The 20,858-nt window shown below is 43.7% G+C and overlaps 1 protein-coding gene across 9 annotated transcripts in view; it reads right to left on the reverse strand.

The window, feature by feature from the left end:
• Nucleotides 1-20,858, reverse strand: part of DOCK7 (dedicator of cytokinesis 7) — a 94,808-nt gene that overhangs the window by 26,510 nt on the left and 47,440 nt on the right. For 7 of the 9 annotated variants that reach the window (XR_005956472.1, XM_041483600.1, XM_041483599.1 and 4 more), the window contains exons 15-28: nt 16,046-16,163; nt 15,246-15,316; nt 14,385-14,523; nt 14,108-14,209; nt 13,767-13,853; nt 12,777-13,008; nt 11,317-11,481; nt 9,739-9,908; nt 5,030-5,119; nt 3,917-4,012; nt 3,681-3,821; nt 3,450-3,563; nt 2,173-2,343; nt 1,321-1,460 (exon numbers count right to left, since the gene is read on the reverse strand). Coding sequence is in view for 8 of the 9 variants with exons in the window: in XM_041483600.1 (XP_041339534.1) it covers nt 1,321-1,460; nt 2,173-2,343; nt 3,450-3,563; nt 3,681-3,821; nt 3,917-4,012; nt 5,030-5,119; nt 9,739-9,908; nt 11,317-11,481; nt 12,777-13,008; nt 13,767-13,853; nt 14,108-14,209; nt 14,385-14,523; nt 15,246-15,316; nt 16,046-16,163 (1,836 nt within the window). In the remaining variant the exon portion in view is untranslated. The remainder of the gene's footprint in view (nt 1-1,320; nt 1,461-2,172; nt 2,344-3,449; nt 3,564-3,680; nt 3,822-3,916; nt 4,013-5,029; nt 5,120-9,738; nt 9,909-11,316; nt 11,482-12,776; nt 13,009-13,766; nt 13,854-14,107; nt 14,210-14,384; nt 14,524-15,245; nt 15,317-16,045; nt 16,164-20,858) is intronic. The other 2 variants (XM_041483604.1, XM_041483603.1) reach the window with 1 other exon arrangement.

Here is a 20,858-nt window from a genome sequence, read left to right on the forward strand (position 1 = left end):
CTGTTAAAAGTCTTCACAGCAAGGGAAGAGCAGATCTGAACACACCTGGTTTACTTTATCTGATAGATCTACCAGGAGAAATGCAGAGGGTTTGAACCTGAGAACTCAACAAACCTAAAACTCCAGGTTTTTCTGAAAAACAGTAAAAAGTAAATGCTTTACAGGTATACATCTGCCCCAAATTCAGGAGCTTGGATCAAAATGCATTTCCAGAGCTGAACTGGTACCAGGAGCCTTCTTCTGGCTAGACAAGGTTTGAGAGAGGAGTTGTCTCCCCAGGGGACACCAGCAAACTCCTCTGCAGAGACTACCATCCTGGGCCAGGCTTAAGGGCTTGGCAGGCAGGTAGAGAACAGAAAGTTTGTGAAGAAAAAGGGCAGACACACTCAGAGGCAGGGCCTGATTTCTAACCAGTGAGCAGGATGCTCCTCTGGCACAAAAAGGATTTCTGCAGACAGCACATATGGGTAAAGATTTGCTGCTTTTTTCCATTTCAGGCCAAACAAATGGGACTGCAGTGTGTTATGTATATATACAGGAAAATATTCCAGTTTATGGCATCACTTTCTTCTCCAAGAGGAAACAGAATGAATGTTTAACTCCAGAGACCTCTTGGCAAAGGGGCAGAATTAACCATGAATCATCAGCATTTGTCGACTCGGCTGATATTTCTGAGTCCACCTTCACAAAAATGCCTGTGAGGGAACTCAGGACTGTGGAAGCAATCAATAATTTCCATTGCAACCCATTTTAAAGAGGCAAGGCAGAAGACAGCCCTAAATAACACAAGGAACAGACTGGATGTCAGGACCAGAGCATAAAATTATTTGCTGCACAAGCCAGGCTAGTCACTGACAAACTCTGCATGCTTGACTCTATTTGTCTATTTGTGTAACCCACAGGGGCCTCATCAATGCATAATTTACAGTTAAAAAGAGCTGGGAGACCCACAGGCAAAATATATTGTAACATTTAAAACCACCAGCAAGAGAGGCTTCCTAAATGTTGGAAATTATTCTCCTGTTACATTTGAGAAAAGTTATTTTCCTTTCAGAGCTCCAGCAGAATCCCTCTGGCATCTGGGGGCTCCAGCAGGAACCTCTTCTCAGCTGGAAAAATGTGACTGAAATCAGGTTTACAGAGCCTGGGACAAGGAAGAAACAGAAGGGGCAAGAAGAAAGAAGATTCTTAAATCGCTGTTTTCTTATCATAGCTGACTAATTTATGTAAATTCTGGCCACGCCAGGACTTTCTTTGCATCCACCATTTGCTTGGAATTACAGAAAGCTCTCTGAAAAATAAAACTTTGTGAAGATTTACCCTTCTGCATCAGGATCTAGAATGACAGCCAGTTCTGTGAGCACCAGCCCGGCCAGGTAATGCTGCTGGCGGAAAGGCACAGACAACTCAAACATATTTGCAATCTTCTGGTCTTGGACATTTGTGGAGAACCCAGAACTCTGAAAAAATCAAGTTTCAGAAGCTGCATCATGAACAGAGTCAACGCTTAGGAAATACATAAGAAGCAGTTTTCAGAATTAAAGACAATGTTACGCCTTTTCCCTTTTTTGTTGGGATCAAGGCACATCTACACTTAAATTCCATCCCAGCTCAGTAACCCTTCCATTAATTCTGTTTGTTGTTACTGTCTTCCCCTGTTACAAAAGTTAAACGAAATAACCTTTAAAAGTGGATTGGTTAAACTTTTAACTCAAGGATGCTCTTATCCAAGCTGAAGAAAGCTTTAATTTGATTTAGTTCATGTGATTTTGGAACTAATTAATCCACTTGAATGACACACTAATTCAAATTACTTTTCCTGAGCAGGCCAGGACTAAGCTGCAGGGAGCTCTGAAGTCACTTGTGTTGCCAGAAAAGGATAACACTGAACAAAGTATTTTCCTTTATAGCTTATTTGTGTCTGTCCAATACAAGAGGGGACCAAGTCCCTAAGGACAGTGTGTGGTCACTACCAGGAGAGGGATATGGGCACTCTTTCCTCAATAATAAAAGCTTAAAAGAAATCAGAACCTCTGTGGCAGGAAAAACTGATTTCTAACTAAACACTTCCAAAAATACTAGCAAGAGGGACTGAAGGTACAGTGATACAACTGCCCTCAGAGGATTTAATTCTCAGCTCTGAGCTCAACTTGTATTTCCCAAATTTCTTACCTGGGAAGTGGCTGAAGACACGGATGGTGATGGAGATGCAGGTGGTGTGAGCAAGCTGCAGGGTAAATTCAAGGTGACATAGTGCTCGTGGCTGCAAATGATGCGCAGGAAGTCCAGCTTCAGAGAGGCCAGGTTGCTTGGATTTGTTAAGGAATACACCTTTGCAGACACCTGGAAAATCCAGCCCACAGCATTGCAGTCAGCACCAAAAGAGAATGTAACTGCAAGGTGAGCCCCCCTGCCCACCTCTGCTCCCCAAAATCACTCCCAAAGCAAGAATTGGAGAGCTTGGTGTCATTAAATGGTCACACCCACGCCCACAGCACTTTTTTTTGTGCCAGAAATGCAGTTCCTGATGTGCAGGAGCCACACACATCCTAGACATGTCTCTCAATACACGATCTATACACCAGTAGTATTCAAATAACCAAATGAAGAACTATGGGCTTCACCTGTTGGGGGCTTGGAACAAGATGATCTTTAAGGTCCTTTCCAACCCAAACCATTCTTTGTTTCTGTAATTCCCACATCCTACTGACTTCAGCAGGGAGTTGTGAGAAGCATAGTGTGATGCACTAACAGCTCCAAGATGCAGGTTGGTTTTTATACATATATCTTTTATATATAAAAATATAATTAATGACAAATGATATATGAAATATACAGCAGGCACCTTAAAATCTTAAATGCTCTTGCAGTTCTTCTGCCCCTTACAGAGAATTTTCTAGACTCTACAGGGAAAATGAGTCTAAGCTTAGTCCCACTTCTCACTGATCCCTTGTTATCTCTTCTGTACACTGTGTCAGAATGGATGTTTGTAGTCAAAGAAAACTTTGTGGTTCAGGGTGATTTCCCTGTCACACTGCAAAAGAGGTGTCCTCCCTGTGGGGAAGGACACCTTGCATGCCCCAAAGGATGGAAGAGGAGCTCAGTGATCAATACAATCATCCAGGGTCACCGTGTCCTTAAGAGACCATAACAGTCTGTGCTCCCTCACAGAACCTCCCACTAATTTTTGATTCAATTACTCTGAATATGGTGAGCAGAGGGAATAATTCTCCCTCCCTGCTGCCTGCCCATTCACTCCAGGGAGTGACTTCTAATTAACAGTTAAGAGTGTAATCAGAGAGGCGTAAACCCTAAATCACCTCTGAGAATGCCCTGCTCTAAGAAGACCTGAACAGCAAAACTCTGTGTCCGTGTTTTGCTGTCTGTCCAGACAAATCTAACAGGTTCTGCCATGGTTCAGTTAAGCCACAATGTTTATCTGCATTCACCTGTTTGTAGCAGGTCTTAATAAGAGCAAAAACAAATCCTCTGTCCATGATGGACAACAAATCATTGAGGAAAAACGCGAGACTGGTGTTGAGCCGCTCCACCATCTCCGTGTCCTGGAGAGAAGGAAGAGAAAACCAGAAAACAGATGAAGAACCCTGTGTGTTTTCAAGCAAAAAAGAGGCAGGAGGGCTGGTGGCTGAGCTGGGCTCAGTGTAATTGTTTGCCATCACCTTCTGGAAGCGGGAGACTATATCACCAGCAATTGTGCTGACCAGTGCAGACACGTCATCCATGAAGCGCTCCGGGAAACGATTCTTCCTCGGCGCATCCAGTTTGTCAGCAAAATACAGATGATGCACCATGCTCTTCACCTATGGGGATATAAATTACAGCAGAGCCACTTGCAGCTGTTGCTGGTTCTGCTTGAGAGCAGGGGCTGGGAGACATCAGGGAGGTGTTTGCTCACCATCAGCTCGAAGAAGAACCAGGCCTGCTGTAGGGCCGCCTCCCGCACGCTCCCGCTGCACACAACCCACTGCAGGGCCAGCTCCTCGTGGAAAAGCTACAGAGTCAAAGCCAGAGTCAGCCCGAGCCTCCAGAGCAACTCCCAACACAGCCCCCATGAGAAATGTCAGCACGGTCCGTGGCAAGTATGGCAAACAATGAGTTAAGCAAACTAAATAACTGAGGACATGACAGCAGTGGTGGCATCCCATAAAGAAATCCCCAGCTAACAATGAGGGATGAGGTTATGACATGTGATGTGAGAAACGTTTCACAGCATCTCGCTCCAGGATTGAATCTCAAGTGTCAAAAGAATTTTCCGCCCGCCCCCAAGAAATAATAATTTAAAAAAAGGTTGGTGCTCAAATTAGTTTAGTTTAAAAAGTCTACCTTTCTGCCTGGTCTGATTTTCGCAGGAAAAAGGAGTAAAAAGTGGACATATAAAATGATTTGTACAAAGATGTATATTTACTGTGAGAAAGGACTTAAAACAGTAAGAAAGAAACACGGGGCTCAAACAGCTCTTGGATTTCTTTTCTCGGAAAAGATCAACCCACAGACTGACAGTGCCAGTGGCCACATTTTCTTTACACAAAAGCTCTGGCATTTTGCCTTTCTGACATTGTTTACAAGGTTCTCATTTCCTGTAAGAGAGTTCACTTTCAAAGTGACTCCCATTCCCTTTCTGGAGTCTCTCTGGATTAACACCTGGATAAGTGAGCTCAGCACACCGAGCCATCCAACACATTTTCATTTTGCACACAAAATGCATCATTTACATGTCTAGACAGTGCTATTCATATTTTTTGAAAGCCAGTAATAAACTGGCCCCAAACACTATGGCCATTAAATCAGACAAGCAACTCCTGATCATTTAATTCTTCCCAATTCAGCTCCAAATACTTCACATTCCCTACAGCCTGGATATTCAGAGGTGTTAAGCACCAGCAGTTCCTAATGATCTCGGGGAGGAAAAAAATAATCAGGCTATAAATAAAAGAATAAATTGCATCACGTTTTCAGAATGACTTGACCTCCCTGCCCCACAATATCAATTGTCTCCACTGAAATCTACCTTTTTGGTTGGTAATCGTCCTGTTAATGTTTGTAAGAAACTTGACGTCTCAGTGTGCGAAGACATACGATTACAACTTCGATCCGTAGCCTACGGAGTGGAGATGAATGAATGATGACAGGACATTAAAGTTTGCTGTGGATGGGTTTTGCAGCTCAAGGACAACGAACGTTTACAAAAATACTCTTCCAACTGTAGGGTTTTTACAGCTTTTTAAGCGTTCTCAAACTCTTAGGCATTTACGGATTGGGTCTAAACAAAACGACAGCAATTCTGATTGGTTTTAACACATACAGGTTATTTAAAGAACTGCATGTTCTGATGCACAAAGACAATGCTGCAAAGCATGAAACTTTTCCATCGTTGCATTTTATCAACATGCACAGGTAATATCCGGAATTTCAGCCCATACCTCTCAATCTACCAGAGGCCAAGCGTGGGGGGATGTACCCACAGCCACGCTGCTGCTGCCAAGGGCAAGGGGAAAATCACTCAAGTTCTGCTTCTGATGGAAATTATTTGCCACGAGAGCAAGTGAACTTGGACTAAATATTTTGGGAAGGCTGATAAACTGGGAAGGAGGAGCAGTTGAGAGGTACGTTCAAGGCATCCATGCAGTGGAGAGCAGCAGGCAACGGGGGCTAAATAAACTCTTCCTGACTGAAGCTGCTGTAAAGTTTTCATACTTTGCAACACAGAACAATACAATTGTCCCTGGCAAATCACTGCCTCCAGCATTCAAATTGACATGTTTTAAGAGAGAATTTCTTATGTGGCAATCAATTTGGGTTCACAATACTCCACTCAAACAAGTCATGAAGGATTACTGGACGATGAGTACTAAATGCTTGATGAGAATGGCAAAATGGTTCACGACATCGAAAGGAATGGCAAACATGGACAAAACTATGAAGCTGTGATTAATGTTCCCACTTAGAAATGTGCTCCACCTGAAGCTGAAACTAGTGTAAGAGAAAGAGAAAAAAAAGAAAACAAAAGCAGTCACAGCATTTACATTTCACAGACCAGCAACCACTGAAATGAAAGGAGGGGACACGTTCACGCGATCGGAGGTTTTTCATGCAGTGTGGGCGGGGGGAGGGAATGAGAATTTATAAAATCAAACTGGAAAGTTTTCAAATAAACAGTTACAGAACAAAAAAAAAAAAAAAAAAAACCATCAAAACTGGAAAATGCACTGAAAGGAAGATATTCTACAGGAAAACATCAGGGAAAACAAAGGCAGAAAAACCTCAACCGAAGACACCACCTGTGTTGACTCTGCACTTGGGCTGGGGTTGGATCCCCATGGGGCTGCTTTTGGACCACCAGTGTTTACCCAGGAATTGGAGCGGTCCAAGCCCTGGGCATGTGACAGAAAGCAGTTGGGAAAGGAAAGAAATATTACATGTTGCATGCCATACAGTAGTCAAAGTTCAGTCCTTACAAGTAATCAAAGTGGGTACACTGCAAACACGTCAGCACTTAGAACCTGAGTTCTCAGGTGCCTGACAAGACACTGAGTCCAGAGGATTATTTTATATCTCATATACATACATAACATTAATCCTGTCAACAGCTCTGGTCTGGCCTGTCCTGTCTGGAATGCTTGACATTCAAAAACTCTTCTCCTCCTGAAAAATCCTGCTTGTCCTTTGCTCAGTTTAAACCCATTCCCATGGAGCCAGGTGAGATTTACACTGTGACAGAGGAAAACTGGTGCTGAGATGTGAGGATGCTCTCTAAGGTTTCCAGCACTTCAGGGCAGCCTGGAGTTCATAAGCTCTATAATTCTTACAGAAATGCTGAGAAACTGAAGAGGCTGACTGTCAATCCTCACAGGGTTCCCTGCCTATGGAATAAAAGCCCAGCACTGCTGGCAGAATAACCTGTGGACAGGATTTCACATGGACACTTGGGCATTTCCCCTGGGCACTGTGGCAAAGGGAGGAAAGAGCACATACCTTTTCTGGAACCAACCTGTTTTCCAAGCAAAACATTTGAAAAACCATCCTGCTTTTCAAAAGCTCAGTCTAGCCTGTACTCCAAATTCTACTGCAATGGATCACTCTGGCAAAATCACTGTGGAACCTTCCTCTGTCTGCTCTCTTCTCCTTGAGACACTCAAGAAGGAAAAATTCAAACCTGTGCTGCTCCCAAATCAGGAACATTCAGGGGGATGGAGTGGACTTCCCTGGGTCCCAGGAAGGAGCTCTGACAGACACAATTCCTTATAAATACCACACATAGATTTTGACAACCTCACCTGAGTGAGAGCTTCCATCCTCATTTCTGTGCCAACTTAGGGCTTTTTCCCAATACACAAAGCAAAGGTGCAGCCCATTTCATCCCAGTGATCAGCATCAGCTGCAAAGTCCACCAAGCCAAATCATCTACTTCTCTCAGCAAACTAAAATCCACCTCAAGGTTGAACCTGGTGTGAGAGCTGTAACCTGGGATTCAAACCATTAATCCACCGAGCTCCTCCAGGCAGAGCTCAGCAGTGCTGTAATTTTGCTTAAGATGTCCAATAAAAAAAATACTGAACACATAAGGAGAGTGTTTTAATCTCAATTACTTTTTGCCAGGAATAAATCAAAGCCCTGTACCCTGCTCAGCCCCATAAACATGCTTTATTTTGCTCACAGTGATTTAAAGTCGAAAGGGCTTTGCAGAATGCTGAACTAAGCTCTTGTTTTGTAAAATCAGGACTAATTTTGAGAATGCCTTTATCCCCCTCACATTTCTCTCTCAGGATTTCCTATCTTGTCGCTCTGGTTCTGAGGATAACAATTAAACACACACTGCGTTTGCAAAAGCAAAAGTCATTTTGTAACAATCTGGAAAGGGTTCTTTCCTCTTCGGAAAACAAAAGAGTACGAGAGCTTCTTATTGCTTGGCAGAGTCACTCCAAAGTTCACAAAGCTGTTGTTAAATTCTGTGCTGCCCCTGGGGTTTAACCTGCAGCTGGGTCTGTGCAGAACATAACCCACATCTGTGAAAATCCACTGGCAGAGCAATGAAACCCCACAACGTCCTCTGGGTTTTTCCCAACACATCTCCAGCATTCCAGGATCACTTTAAATATGTCTTTTTAGACATTTAATAAATTTTCTTTAGTAGGGAATAAAATTTACATGGCTTCAATTCACAAATGATGGCAAAACAAGTGACAGACCTAAGATCTCCTCTGCTGTGACAATAAACAGAAATCTTCCAAATCCTGTAAAGAGTTTTCAAAATGAAGCAAGAAGGTGATAAGGGAGACTTAAAGCACTTATACCACACCTCTAAATACCTTATATTAGAATAAAAAAATAACACAAGACTGGACTTTGAAGACCTCCCTCAAACAACAAAAAACCCCACAATATGAGTTGTTTTAAAGCAGAAAACTTCCTGTGTTTGGGAACTTGCACCTCAAATTAGAACATATCTGGGAATATTCCTTAAGCCATTACTTGGAGAAACAACAGGGATTTTTGCACCCTTTTACTCATGTCAGCATCTCAAGAAGTGTCTTATTTTTGTCTATTGATATTAAGAAACAGAAATAATTCTACTCAACCAAAAGTCTGTATATAGCCAGATTGAGGTTAATTCCTGATGCTCAGACTACCCTAAAGGAAACTTTTCCCTCAACAATTATCCACGGAACAGGTTTTCCTTTAAAGCCTGGAGTACACCTCTTCATTTTGTACTGTGACATTATTCACCAAGCCAGCACACGTTAAACTTCTGATAGTCTGGGTAAATTCCATATGCACATCAGTGCCTGTGGCATTTCACAAAAGGTCAGGCTTGTTTAATTAGCAAGATACTGAAGTGGTCTTTAAAATATTTCAAGACTTCTAAGTCCAGACTTTGATGTAAGAAATAATCATTTGCCTACCCACAATTCTTCAGCCTCTTATTTGGTCAGCAAATGATGCTGCTACTCGTTTAAAATTGGTACCTCTTCCTCAAATTGTGTTTTTCTTGCTCTTATAAAACCCAGCATCAGCCAAATCAAGCCTGTCTGGTCAGGGTGGTGGCTGTGGTCACAACCTTGCTCCCTAAACTTCCAAAGGAAATTAATCAGCCTCCCTGAAAGGGCTCAGGAATTCATCTGTGCTGGAAGAGTGAAAGGTCATGGTGGGAAAGAGTCTCACCCTGATGAAGTTATAACAGTTTGAAGAATATTTAATAAAAAGAAAAGAGGGAACCCCAAAGCAGCTTGGGCACCCCTCGCAGGGGAGGTGCGCATCCTAAATCCTCTCTGGGCCATGCAGGGAGCAGGAATGCTCCTGCTGTGTGCAAGACACCCACTCTGGACACGAGGAGTAGAGAAACCTGAGCAGCTGAATGCAGAGGAGAGGAGAGAGTTTGGGATTGGGAGGGAAGAGTGGGGTAAGAGGGTGCAAGGTTTGGGGAGACACAATAGAGCTGGACAAAGGATTCGGCTGCTGGCCATGCAAAAAGTGAGGGGGAGACCAATCCAGAAGGACTCCTGCCCTCAGCAGGAGTGGAAGCAGCACTCCAGGATGGCTCCAAAAGTCAGGAACATTTCCAAGGAGCGGTGCTCCTGTGGTGCCACCAGCAACAGCCAGGTAAGGGCTGAGGAGAGGCTGGGACAACCCCCAAGCCCTCCCCTGGAACTCAGGAAGGACTGGGAGGTGCTGGGGCTCTGAGGGGTCCCTGGCAGGACAGGAAGGACAGGACAGACGTACCTTGGTGCCGATGATGGAGCGCACCTCGTCGTCGGGCGAGGTGGGGGTGCCGGAGATGTCAGGGTTGCTGTTGCTGAGGCTGCGCGAGCGGTTCAGGTTGAGGCTGGCGGGGCGCACGGCCGACCTGGCCATGGTGGCGTAGTGCACGGAGCCCCCCAGGCCGCCGGGACCTGCGGGGACATCCAGTCAGTGCGGCCACCCCTCATGCAGAGCCCCTCAGAACAGCCCTGCCTGGTCAGCCCGGCCTTCCCTCACGCAGAGCCCCTCAGGACAGCCTGGCCATCCCTCACCCAGAGGCCCTCAGGACAGCCTGGCCATCCCTCACCCAGAGCCCCTCCTCATCCAGAGCCCCTCAGGACAGCCTGGCCATCCCTCACCCACAGCCCCTCAGGACAGCCTGGCCATCCCTCATCCAGAGCCCCTCAGGACAGCCTGGCCATCCCTCACCCAGAGCCCCTCAGGACAGCCCGGCCTCCCCTGCCTGGTCAGTGTGGCCATCCTTCACCCTCAGGACACCCAGCCCTGCCCGGTCAGTGTCATCACCCCTCACAAAGAGCCCCTCAGGACATCCAGCCCTGCCCAGGCAGTCCAGCCATCCCCTCAGGACACCCAGGCCTCCCCTGTCTGGTCACTCTGGCCATCCTCCATCACCCAGACCCCCTCAGGACACCCAGCCCTCTCCTGCCCAGTCAGTCCAGCATGGGAACAAAAAGCTGTTTTATCCACAGGCTCCCTATGGGATTGTCTTTAGCTAACAGGATGTTTTCCAGACCTCACACTCAAGGTGGGCACAATTTTAGGTACAAAACCTTCCCAACACCTCTCAGAGCTTCCCCCACTCTGTGCATGAACATTCCTTCCAAAACCTGGTTTTCCACGGCTGCCACTCACACCACCTCTTTCCCATCCCTCACTCTCAGCTGGGATTAATTTATTTCCCTCCTGCACTCAGACATGTGTTTTCTAGTATTTTGCACTCCTGTTTTAAATATGTCTATATTTTATATGTATACATAATAATAAAAACATGTTTTATATATATATATGTATGTATGTACATATGTGTATATATACGCACATGCATTAAAATATGTAAAAATATTATATAAATAATAAATTCAATGAATTTAGGCTCTGTTTCTGGAATCAGCCCAACTTTTGTCATCAACTGCAAGTCTTTGTTTAATTGATGGATAATACCCTTTGGATATCTATTCTATCCAGCCAGTGTTTAAACTTTTTGCTGGAAATAGATTAAAGCATAAAAGTTCTTGTGAAGGAGACTGGGAAACATGACAGGCCAGGAGTGTATCACACCTCTCTCATAGAAAAAACCCTAAAATCCTTTTTTTTGCCATAATTCACGATCCTTCAGCAGTGATACTTATTTAAAATAATCAAATAATTGAATGTGACACAACTAACAGTAATTAAACTCATCTTTTAAGTGGCTACACTGGCAAATTAATAACAGAGCCCTGCAGGGAAGCAGCCACACAGCTGGAACTCAGGAGCACCTGCCTGCAAGTGGCTTCTGCTTTCTCTTACCAAACTTGAAATAAAATGAAAAAGAGCTACCTGGTGATGGCGAGTTGGGATAAGTGTTGGGCAGGCGAAAAACATAATAAATATAGGAAGCAAGCAGGCTGTTCCTGCCATGCTGGTCCTGGTTGCCATCCAGGTTCTTGTGAAGTCTGTTTATGATCGATGCCATCGCCTCAAAAGATGCTTGGCCCAGGTTCACTGAAAGCAAAAAGGGAGGAGTTTGGTTTAGACTGCAGCAGGACCCAGGGGCAATCCTAAATGTGCTGTTCATCCACCTCCTACAGGGTAAATGGTGGAGCTTCTCAGAGCCTAGCAAGCATTGCTCATCCCAAGCTGAGCCTGGTGTTTGAACCACTCTGACCAGCCTGAGAGCAGGTCAGCTGCTCCAGTGATCAGCTGCCACTTTTATTAATAATAAACTTAACGAATTTAGGCTCCATTTCTGGAACCAGCCCAACTTTGGTCATCAACTGCAATGGTAACAAGAGCAAGTCCTTGTTTAATTGATTAATAATACCCTTTGGATATTTATCATGCTTTTCTCAGTTAATTATTTCCTCTATTTAAGCCTTAGCCAAAATACAATCTGTATCAAATGAACAATTTCATTCTGTGGAGAGAAAAAAGCTGCTCTGAAAATGAGCACAAAAAACTACACACAGACCGAAGCAGATATTCTAGAAAAATTGAGGATGAAGAAGACAGTAGCTAGAGAATGAAAATCTTATTTTAAATAAATCCAGTCACTAATGTCCATAATATTCCATACAAACCAACTAAACCAGTACAGAACACTGACAGAGTGAAAGAACATAAAAATATAAAATAAAAATGCAGGTAAATTCTTTCCCAGAAAGATTAAATAAATAAATACTTGATACAACTAAGAAAATACTTTAAAAAGTATTTTTAAAGCAGTCTTAGATCCTTATATTCCACCATGTCCAAACTCAGGTTTCCTACCAATAAAAAAACCAGCAAAAACTGCTGTTTTAAATAGTAAGGATCTAATCCTGACTTAAACTTGAGTTTTTTTGTACTGCCAGAGCTTAGCGCTTCACAGGGAACAAAAGAAGGGATTATTCATGCTGGCAGTATCAGATCCACAACAGGAACATGCAGCATCCAGATTTTCCAAGGTGACCAATAAGGTTGAAATCCCTACTTTCTGTCAGGATGGAGACACCTCAACAAGCTTTAGTGCTACAAACATGCTGAGCATCCAGGAAAATCAGGCACTTTTTCTGGTGGCTCAGTTTGGACACCATATTCCCAGTTCTTCTTAGAAGCTTTCTATTAAATATTAAATATTGCTCCTGTGTATATCACCCCAGATCTGGATGCCAGCATGTTTTATTTGGGAGACACTTGGTATATTAGTGGCACTAAAATAAAGCATAAAAATGGACTTTTTTACGTCTACATAAATATGATAAAATTGGAAGTGTCAAACTTTCAGCTATGTAATTCTCTATAAAACTTAAATAAAATACCTATTTGGCCTGCAATGACAGGAGGTCTTACTACCAGAAGGATCAGTTTGTCAAGCAGGAGATGAAGAAATCGCACTACCGGCTCCAGTTGAGAGGAATTTAAAGCTGAAATGCTGCTCTTCAGTTCATTTTCCAAGTTGTTCTCCATAATTCTCATGTCTCCTATTCGCACAGGGAACATGTGCTCATCCAGAGCATGGACAAGTGCAAAGAACTTGTCGAGGTAAGGGTCCTACAACAAGCAAAAAGCCAATAATCAGCAAGAATCCCCAAAATATTTTCATTTTCTATGGATTTGTGTCTCATGGATGGGTTCTCGCCCTCATTTTTCTATCTGGCCATTTAATCTCACAAAATTATCAGAAACTGAACGTCTTTGAGAGATCTGTCCATATTTAATTCTAATTCTACTTTCAAAGTTACCAAGGCAAAACTAGAGGACCCACAGACTGTATATTCTTAGACAAACCAGATAAAAATGCACTAAAATCACATTACTACTTACAGCACAAATAGAATACGCACACCCCATCAAAATGACACAGTGGGAATTAATAAAACAAAAGCTGAAATGATTAAACAAAATGATTGTCATCTTTATTTTCAGATCAAAGGCAGACAGAGGGAAAATACAGGGAGGAAGCAAAAGAGGAGGAGGGGAAAGAGAAGAACAAGAAAACAAGAACAAGAAAGCAAGAACAAGAAAACATCATTTGCCTGTGTTAGAGCTGTTGTATCAAACACAACAGTCTGACAACACTGTTGGCCATTCACCCTCCTGTGAATTAAGCCAAACCACTCATCTTTTTAAGCAGAACTTCTCAAATATACTCACAGCAGAATGTGGAAAAACAGGTGTGCTGGCTCAGAACTGAAAATGAGATTGTAATTTCACTACAAGGGATTTTTACACCCTTCACAGCAACAACTCTGACAGTGTTTCAACTGTCAGAAGATTATTTTATTCCAGTGACTGCTCCTGACACCCACCTGAGTGTGGAGGGATGACACAGCAACAACTTCCACATTGAAAACCCCTTTGTGGTTGTCCACCCACTTCATCCCAGGGAGAGGAACCTGCAGGTTGAGGAAGAAAGAGAGAAGATGTGACAGAAAGCAGAGCTTAGGCTCTGCTAATTACAAATTCATTTATTTTCATTTATTTTGGTCAGATCACACACACATAGCCACACACAAACACTAAAATTCTGTCTAAATTTAACCGTTTTTAAGAAATAAAGAAATGCACACACAGAGATGTGTACACATACATCCTCTCATTTTTTCTCACATGTACTCTGCTGGTTTTCAGCAGGCAGAACTCAGCTCACCTCTGGAGAAAGCACTGAATAAGCCTGTGGTGGCTTTTCCAATGACACAGGGAGACAGAACTGACCCGTCTTTAACCGGCCATTCTGCAGCATCGGGATCCACTGCAAAGAGAAGAAAACAACAAAACCACACATTTCTCAAGGCTTTCTTTGAACTTTTTCCAATTTCTCAAGCTCTCCAATGGTATATGAGTTCACAGGGATGCTAAACAAAGAGCCAGCAAATGCATTTGAATGAATCCTGTGCTGAAAAATGTAAGGCTGGAAAGACACTCACGGTGTAGCCAACTGGAGTCTCCAGGGGTGTGTTTTGTTTTTGTTGGCAACTGACGTGGTAGAAAGTAAAAAGCAGGTGGTGGTGGTCTGTCAAAGTGGCTGGAAGCTTAATCTTGATTTCCTCGTGAAAATCAGGAGATCTGTGCAGAGAGCAGAGCCTCAGCTGAGTCACCCACAGTGGTTTGCTATCTTGTGCTTGAGACTGAACCCTTTGAGTTAAAGGATCTGCAGGGAAGGGAGTGTATGGGCTATCCCAAAGGATTAAAGCTCACTTTCTGATCAAAAAGGACTGGGAAAACTTCTAATCCACAAAAAAATGGGCAGCAGTCTCCTCCTCACACAGGCACTCTGAACCACATGAGCAATAAACTCCTGTCTCAATGTGGACACTGCCACAAGCCCAACCTGCAGGACAGGAATCTCCCCTGGAACATCTCTCCCTGGAGCATCTCTCCCTGGCACAGCTGCAAAGCCAGGAACATGTTCCTGCTGGATTCAGCACCCCTCACCCCAGCTGCAAGGGAATTATTTTCAAGACCAAGTAGCTCCAATTTGTACCTAATGTCTAAAAGGCTCCAAGAAAACAACGGGGACACCTGCTCCCGTGAGTTTGGAACATAAATCTTCATGACTGCTGACTGGAGCTGTACTTGGAGCATCTGCTGAGCTGGGCTACGTGCTCAGGATCACACAAAGCTGATCTGTACCACAGCAAACAAAGACTCTGTCTCCCAGTTGTCACAAAACTCTAAGGACAGCATCAACTGGCACTGCAGTCACTGTGAGTGCTGTCCAGACGCTGATTGTTAAATAATTAACACCAGTCACTGGTGACTAACTGCACTTCCACACTGTGTTTTACCTGTTGTGATACACCACAGCTGTGTATGCTTCCTTGGAAAACTCAGGACAGCTGGATTTGCCAAAGATGACCTGCAAAAAGAGGAAAAGAAACACAGAACCGCTATAAAACTGTGCCAAGAATTTGTTCCATAATCCTGCAGAAACATTTAGAGCTCCATTTATTGTGCACCTGTTCCAGCTTGTTCCCTGCCCCTTCACTTACAGGCAGCACTTCACTCAGTCACTGAAAAGGCACAATTTCAACAACTCCAGTGACACATGGACACAGACACGGCAGAAGAACTGATGGATGGAACCACCCCTGCACAGCTCCTCTCTGAGTGGGGATCACTGCTGGCCCTGAACAAAGCTGTCACCTTTAATTCTTTTGTCATGGAAGCAAAGCTTCTATTCCAACCACGAGCAGTGTCTGCTGCAAACACAGAATCCCAGAACGGGTTGGGTTGGAAAGGAATTTAAATCCCATCTCAGGAATGAGACAGGGACACCTTCCACTATCCCAAATTGCTCCAAGCCCCATCCAAAAAGTCCTTGAACACTTCCAGGGATGGAGAATCTCTCTGGACAACCTCTGCTAGGACCTCACCACCCTTACAATCAATAATCTCACGTTAAAATTCCAGCTGCTCCACTGTTACCTCACAAACTCTACACAAATGCACTCTTTGCTTTAAAACACCACTTTCTATTCCTCTGAATTCATTCTTTTGAAATGCATTTCAGTGAGGATTTAAGGCAGGGGTTTCCTGCCTGCCAGGAGTGCCCTGCCCTTCCCACGGAGCACAGAGCTCCCCTCACCGGCATGGCATTGCTGGGATCCTCTCCATACATGAACTGCACTTTCACTGTGATATTCCTGGCAGATCCCTGCCGGTTGGCGAAGTTAAGGCTCTGTGGATACACATAAAGGAGGTTCCTGCAAGAGACAAAGGCAGCAGGTGATGAGAGGGGTCACACCTTCATTAATGCTGTTATTTAAACCTCTGTGGAAAGGTTCACAACGAAGGGTTTGACATTTTCTCTTCTCTCAGATGCAGTAAGCACCCAGACAAACAATTTGTCTTTGGTAATGACTGACCCCTTATTTCAGACATCAAAATACATTTTTAAACTCTCATCATATTTCGAAACAGTTCTTGTTTGGAAGGGTACTTGGAAAATCCATCTAAAAATTTCCCAGTGATTCTACAATCTGAGAAGTTCAAGTGGAAAGAAAAGCTTTATTTACTTCTACTTTATACACTTTATTTGCTCAACACAGAGCAGATGGTTTCTGTTAAATACCTTCCTTCTTGTGGCCTGTTCCTTTTTTTCTTTTCTTTTTTAAATCTCCTGACATCAGGATAACTTCAGGTTACATTTCTGCTCTGAGAATGGATTAAACTAAATGGATACATGTAGCTTCAGGTAATGACAACACTCCCAGGTAGCTAAAGAACTGTTTCAAAGTCTGAAGTAATACAGCGCTCATCACATCCACAGGGAATGTGGCAGGATGTAATGGGAGGAAATTGCAGCAGAGAAGATTTAGGTGAGGCACAAGGGAAAATGTTCTGGCTGTAAGGAGAGTTAAAGCAGTAGAACAAATTGCCTTGGAGGGTGTGAAACCTCCATTTTCTGGTGGTTTCTCAGGACAGGTGAGGCAGACACTCTCCAGCTGGGTTTAAAAACAACCTCAGCCTTTGCTGGGCAGGGGACACATTCCGGAAACCCCTTCCAGTCCCATTTCTCCAAGTCTCTGATTACTTTAATAGCTATGAGAGATGCAAAATTCTGCAGTATCTTCTGTCCTCTGAGCCCTGCTGGGCCCCTGCCGACAAGGTGAAAGTTGGATTCACACTTCATCAGCAAAACTGTCCACTACAAACCCCTACCTGTCCTTTGTGCAAGTAATTTAGATGTGCAAGTAATTTAGATCTACACAAAGCTCCTTGATGTTCTTTCAAAGACAAAAAAAGAAAAGAAAAAAAAAAAAAAAGCAACATCCTCCACAGACTTTTCCACCTCAACACTCAGTTATCCAAAGGAAATTAATGTTCTTTTGCTGCCAAACAAGTCTCAGTGTATGAATTGTTACACATCTTTAAAAAAACAGCCTGGAAATCCCCATTCCACCTCCCACACAGCCCTGCCCACCACACCAGCACCATCCTCCTTGGCCAGCCTGGCTCCTGCAACTCCAGCCAGGGGATCCAGCAGGGATGGTTCCATGGGAGCTCAGGGAGGGCTTCAAGTGCTGCCTCCAGCTCCCAGGGATGAAGGATGGCACACGGCATTCTGGCCAAACACTGCAGAACTAACAGCCCTGGCTTGTGAGGCAAGAGGAAAAAGAAGTTCCCTTCCCTCTGGGAACTGTTCTGTGGGTCTGAACACAATTTGTGAGTGGTTTCCAACTGTTCCTTGTCCCACAGAGACAACAGATGCCAGATGGGCTCAGAAGTGAAGTGAGGAGCACAGCAGGACAACTTTTAAGGTGCAATAAAACAGCTGCTGTCGAGTGCTGGCAGCAGGAGGTTGGTAACAAAAAGACTCTTTTTTGGATTCTCAGGAGGGCAGTAACTCAGGGAAGGGACCTGGTGCCTTTTAGACACCAGGAGTTTCCAAAACACCTGCACTGGTGGGACACACTCCTGGGGCAGCAGCTGCAAAGGGAGGCTGCCCTTGGCTGCCTGAATTGGCACTAATTAAAGATTTTGGCCAATGAATCCCACCCAAGGCCTTGGCTCTGATGGCAATTCCACCTGCTCCCCAAACAGCCCCATCTACACAGCCACAGCCAATGCTGATCTGAAGGAATTCCCTAAGAGCAGTCCAGCTCCAGGGACATTTGGGGAAGCCTCATGAACCAGGCTCTGCTTCACCCCTGCAGGCAGAGGAATAAGCTTAGCAGGCAAGTGGGAATTTCTTCCCTCTCAAGTCCTTCATGGTGAATTAAGTTTTGGAATCCCATCCCCACTGGTCACTTTGCCAAATCAACGCTCTCCTACTATTTCAGAGGGGGCCAGGGCCATTTTTGTGACTCTCCTAAATTACTTTGTTCTGCCATGAATACATTTGCTGCTTGATGTTCTTTTAAAATGAAAATGGATATGAAAATTTACTCTAAAATGTACCTTGCTCATAAAACTTTTATTAAGTATTATTAGTGCTTAAGAGAAAGATTTAAGGTATTTGTGAAGCCAGGCTACAGGATCCCTATATTAAAGGCAGGCTTATGCAAAGGATTGATTTAATGCTGAGGAAAGGGACAGGTTGTTGCCCTCTCCACTGCTTTTCAAGCCCTCATTAAAGGGTATTTCACTGGGAAGAAGCTCTTATGGGATCTGAGATGCACAGATCCCACTGCAATAGGGGGCAGGGATGTTCCCCCTGTTCAGGCAGCCTCCCTCCAGAGGGTCTCCTATTCCAGGCATCTTCCCTTTGTGGAAAACTTACATGGAAAAAGGGGAAAAATTGCCCAGCTGGCAAATCAGAATGTGATCCCAAATGGAAAAATCCTGCCTGACCTTACCACTGGTCAAGTCGGGTTGGAAGGGATGTAAAGATCACATCATTCCACCCCCTGCCATGTCCAGGGGCACGTTCCACTGTCCCAAACTGCTCCAAATCCTGTCCCACCTGTCCTTGGACACTTCCTGGGATGGGGCAGCCACAGCTGCTCTGGACAAACTGTGTCAGGGCCTCACCACCCACACAGAAATTAGTTTATCTAATCTCATCAAAACCTACTCTCAGGTTAAAACCATCACCCTTGTCCTGTCACTCCAGGCCATCGTCCCCAGTCCCTCTCCAGCTGCCCTGGAGCCCCTTTAGGCACTGGAAGGAGCTCTACGTTCTCCCCAGAGCCTTCTCTTCTCCATCCCCAGCTCTCACAGCCTCTCTTCTACCCCATATCACTAAAAACCTCATGACAGATGTTCCTGTCTAAACACAGCCATGGAAAGGGACTGACGGCTGAAAAAGTGACAGAAACATTATAAATGTCTTGATTTCCATCAATCAAAGTTTCAGGCAGGAGCTGCAAACCCAAGGGCTTGTGTTTGGAGCTTTTATTAAAATGCCACGCCAAATATATGCAATGCTTATCCCATTATCTCAAACAGATCTCAAAAGCACTTCTACTTCCATAAAATAAATTGCTAAAGTGCAAAGGCTTCCCAAGCCATGGAAATAATGGCACCAGGCACTCCTCTAAATATTTATGTAATATCATTGCAGCCATTTTGCAAAATCCTTCACAAAGGTATTAAAACATTAAGGGCTGCTCCTAACTCTTACAATGAAAATTTCTATGAATGAATTTTCTTATTATGAAAATTTCCCTTTTCAGTAAAACCCAGAGACCTTTTTCTTTGCTTTATTCCTACTATAAAAAACATTTAAAGCCCATATAATCAGGGTCACCCAGGTGCATGAAAGATCTTCAGGATCATGTTTGTTATATACATCTTTTCCTGACAACTCTCAGAGGCAGGATTCCCTCTCAGGGATTCCAAAGCTCTAGAATTTTATGGTTTAGTCATGCAAGAAGCTTTTCTCCTCTCTGCTTTCCTGTGTCACACTTTTCTTCTGGACTCTGGGACTGTTGTGACATCTAGGGGTGCTCTGTAGTGAATTTAGCACTTCCTGACTTCACTGGCCTTGGCATTAATATGGAAACGTGCTTGGCAGCTAATTAGTGCTTCATTAATATTTGACATCAGGCCTTTGGCTGCCTTTTCCCTTTGGAAAACAAACCTTCCCCACAGGCAGTGTCGTCCCTGAGCAGCACAGGCAGCACATGGGACACAAGCTGTAGAAACCTGGTAGAATGTCAGATCCCCAGTTGCTTTGTCATTGCTATTTCTTCAGTAATTCCCTATATTTTTCTAAGACTAAGCCAAGAATAAATATTTTTGGGAGGTGATGGGGTTAGGAAGAATTCAAAATAAACCAGAAAGATTTCTTGCACGAAACAGTTAAAAAAGAAAATGGTTCATTTGAAACCAAATAAAACCAGAGCCACTTAAGTACGGTGAAGTGGACTGAAGAATGTCTATACATTTGTTTTGGGTTTGTTTTGTTTTTTTTAATTTTATAACCAGTTCTTCAAGTTTTGCAGCCCAAAATCCCTGTGTCAGATGCCAGAAAACAATTCAGAATTGTTTTTTTGAAGGAATCCCTATTCTAACCAGAGCTGGGCCTAATCATCTCCCTGCTTCTGCTTTTCTTCCATAATTCAGGTACTCCAGTAACCCTGATCCCAATCATACTGCCACAAAATATTCCCCAGCAATTAATCTGAGATCTAAAATACTTTCACAGTACTTATTTGTGAATGGGAAGGTTACCTGTGCATTACCAACCCCTGAGCACACAAAAAATTCAACATATGAGGTAAAAATTTAGTTTTTAAAACATTTTTTCTATGGATGCTTCATATCATACGTGCACGTGTAGATCAACAACACAACAAAAAGTCCAGGGGAAGAATTTCTAAACATACAAGAATTTAGCAAAGACCTGAAAACTCTCCAAAGCACATTGTGCAATGTTTGATTTTGATTTCTTGGATTGCTATGAATGAGTCCATAAAGAGAAATACCTTTGACTCACACTGCAGTACTACCCA

The sequence above is a fragment of the Pyrgilauda ruficollis genome, unplaced genomic scaffold (assembly GCF_017590135.1).
Source record: "Pyrgilauda ruficollis isolate IOZ18807 unplaced genomic scaffold, ASM1759013v1 scaffold6, whole genome shotgun sequence".
Taxonomy (NCBI): Eukaryota; Metazoa; Chordata; class Aves; order Passeriformes; family Passeridae; genus Pyrgilauda; species Pyrgilauda ruficollis.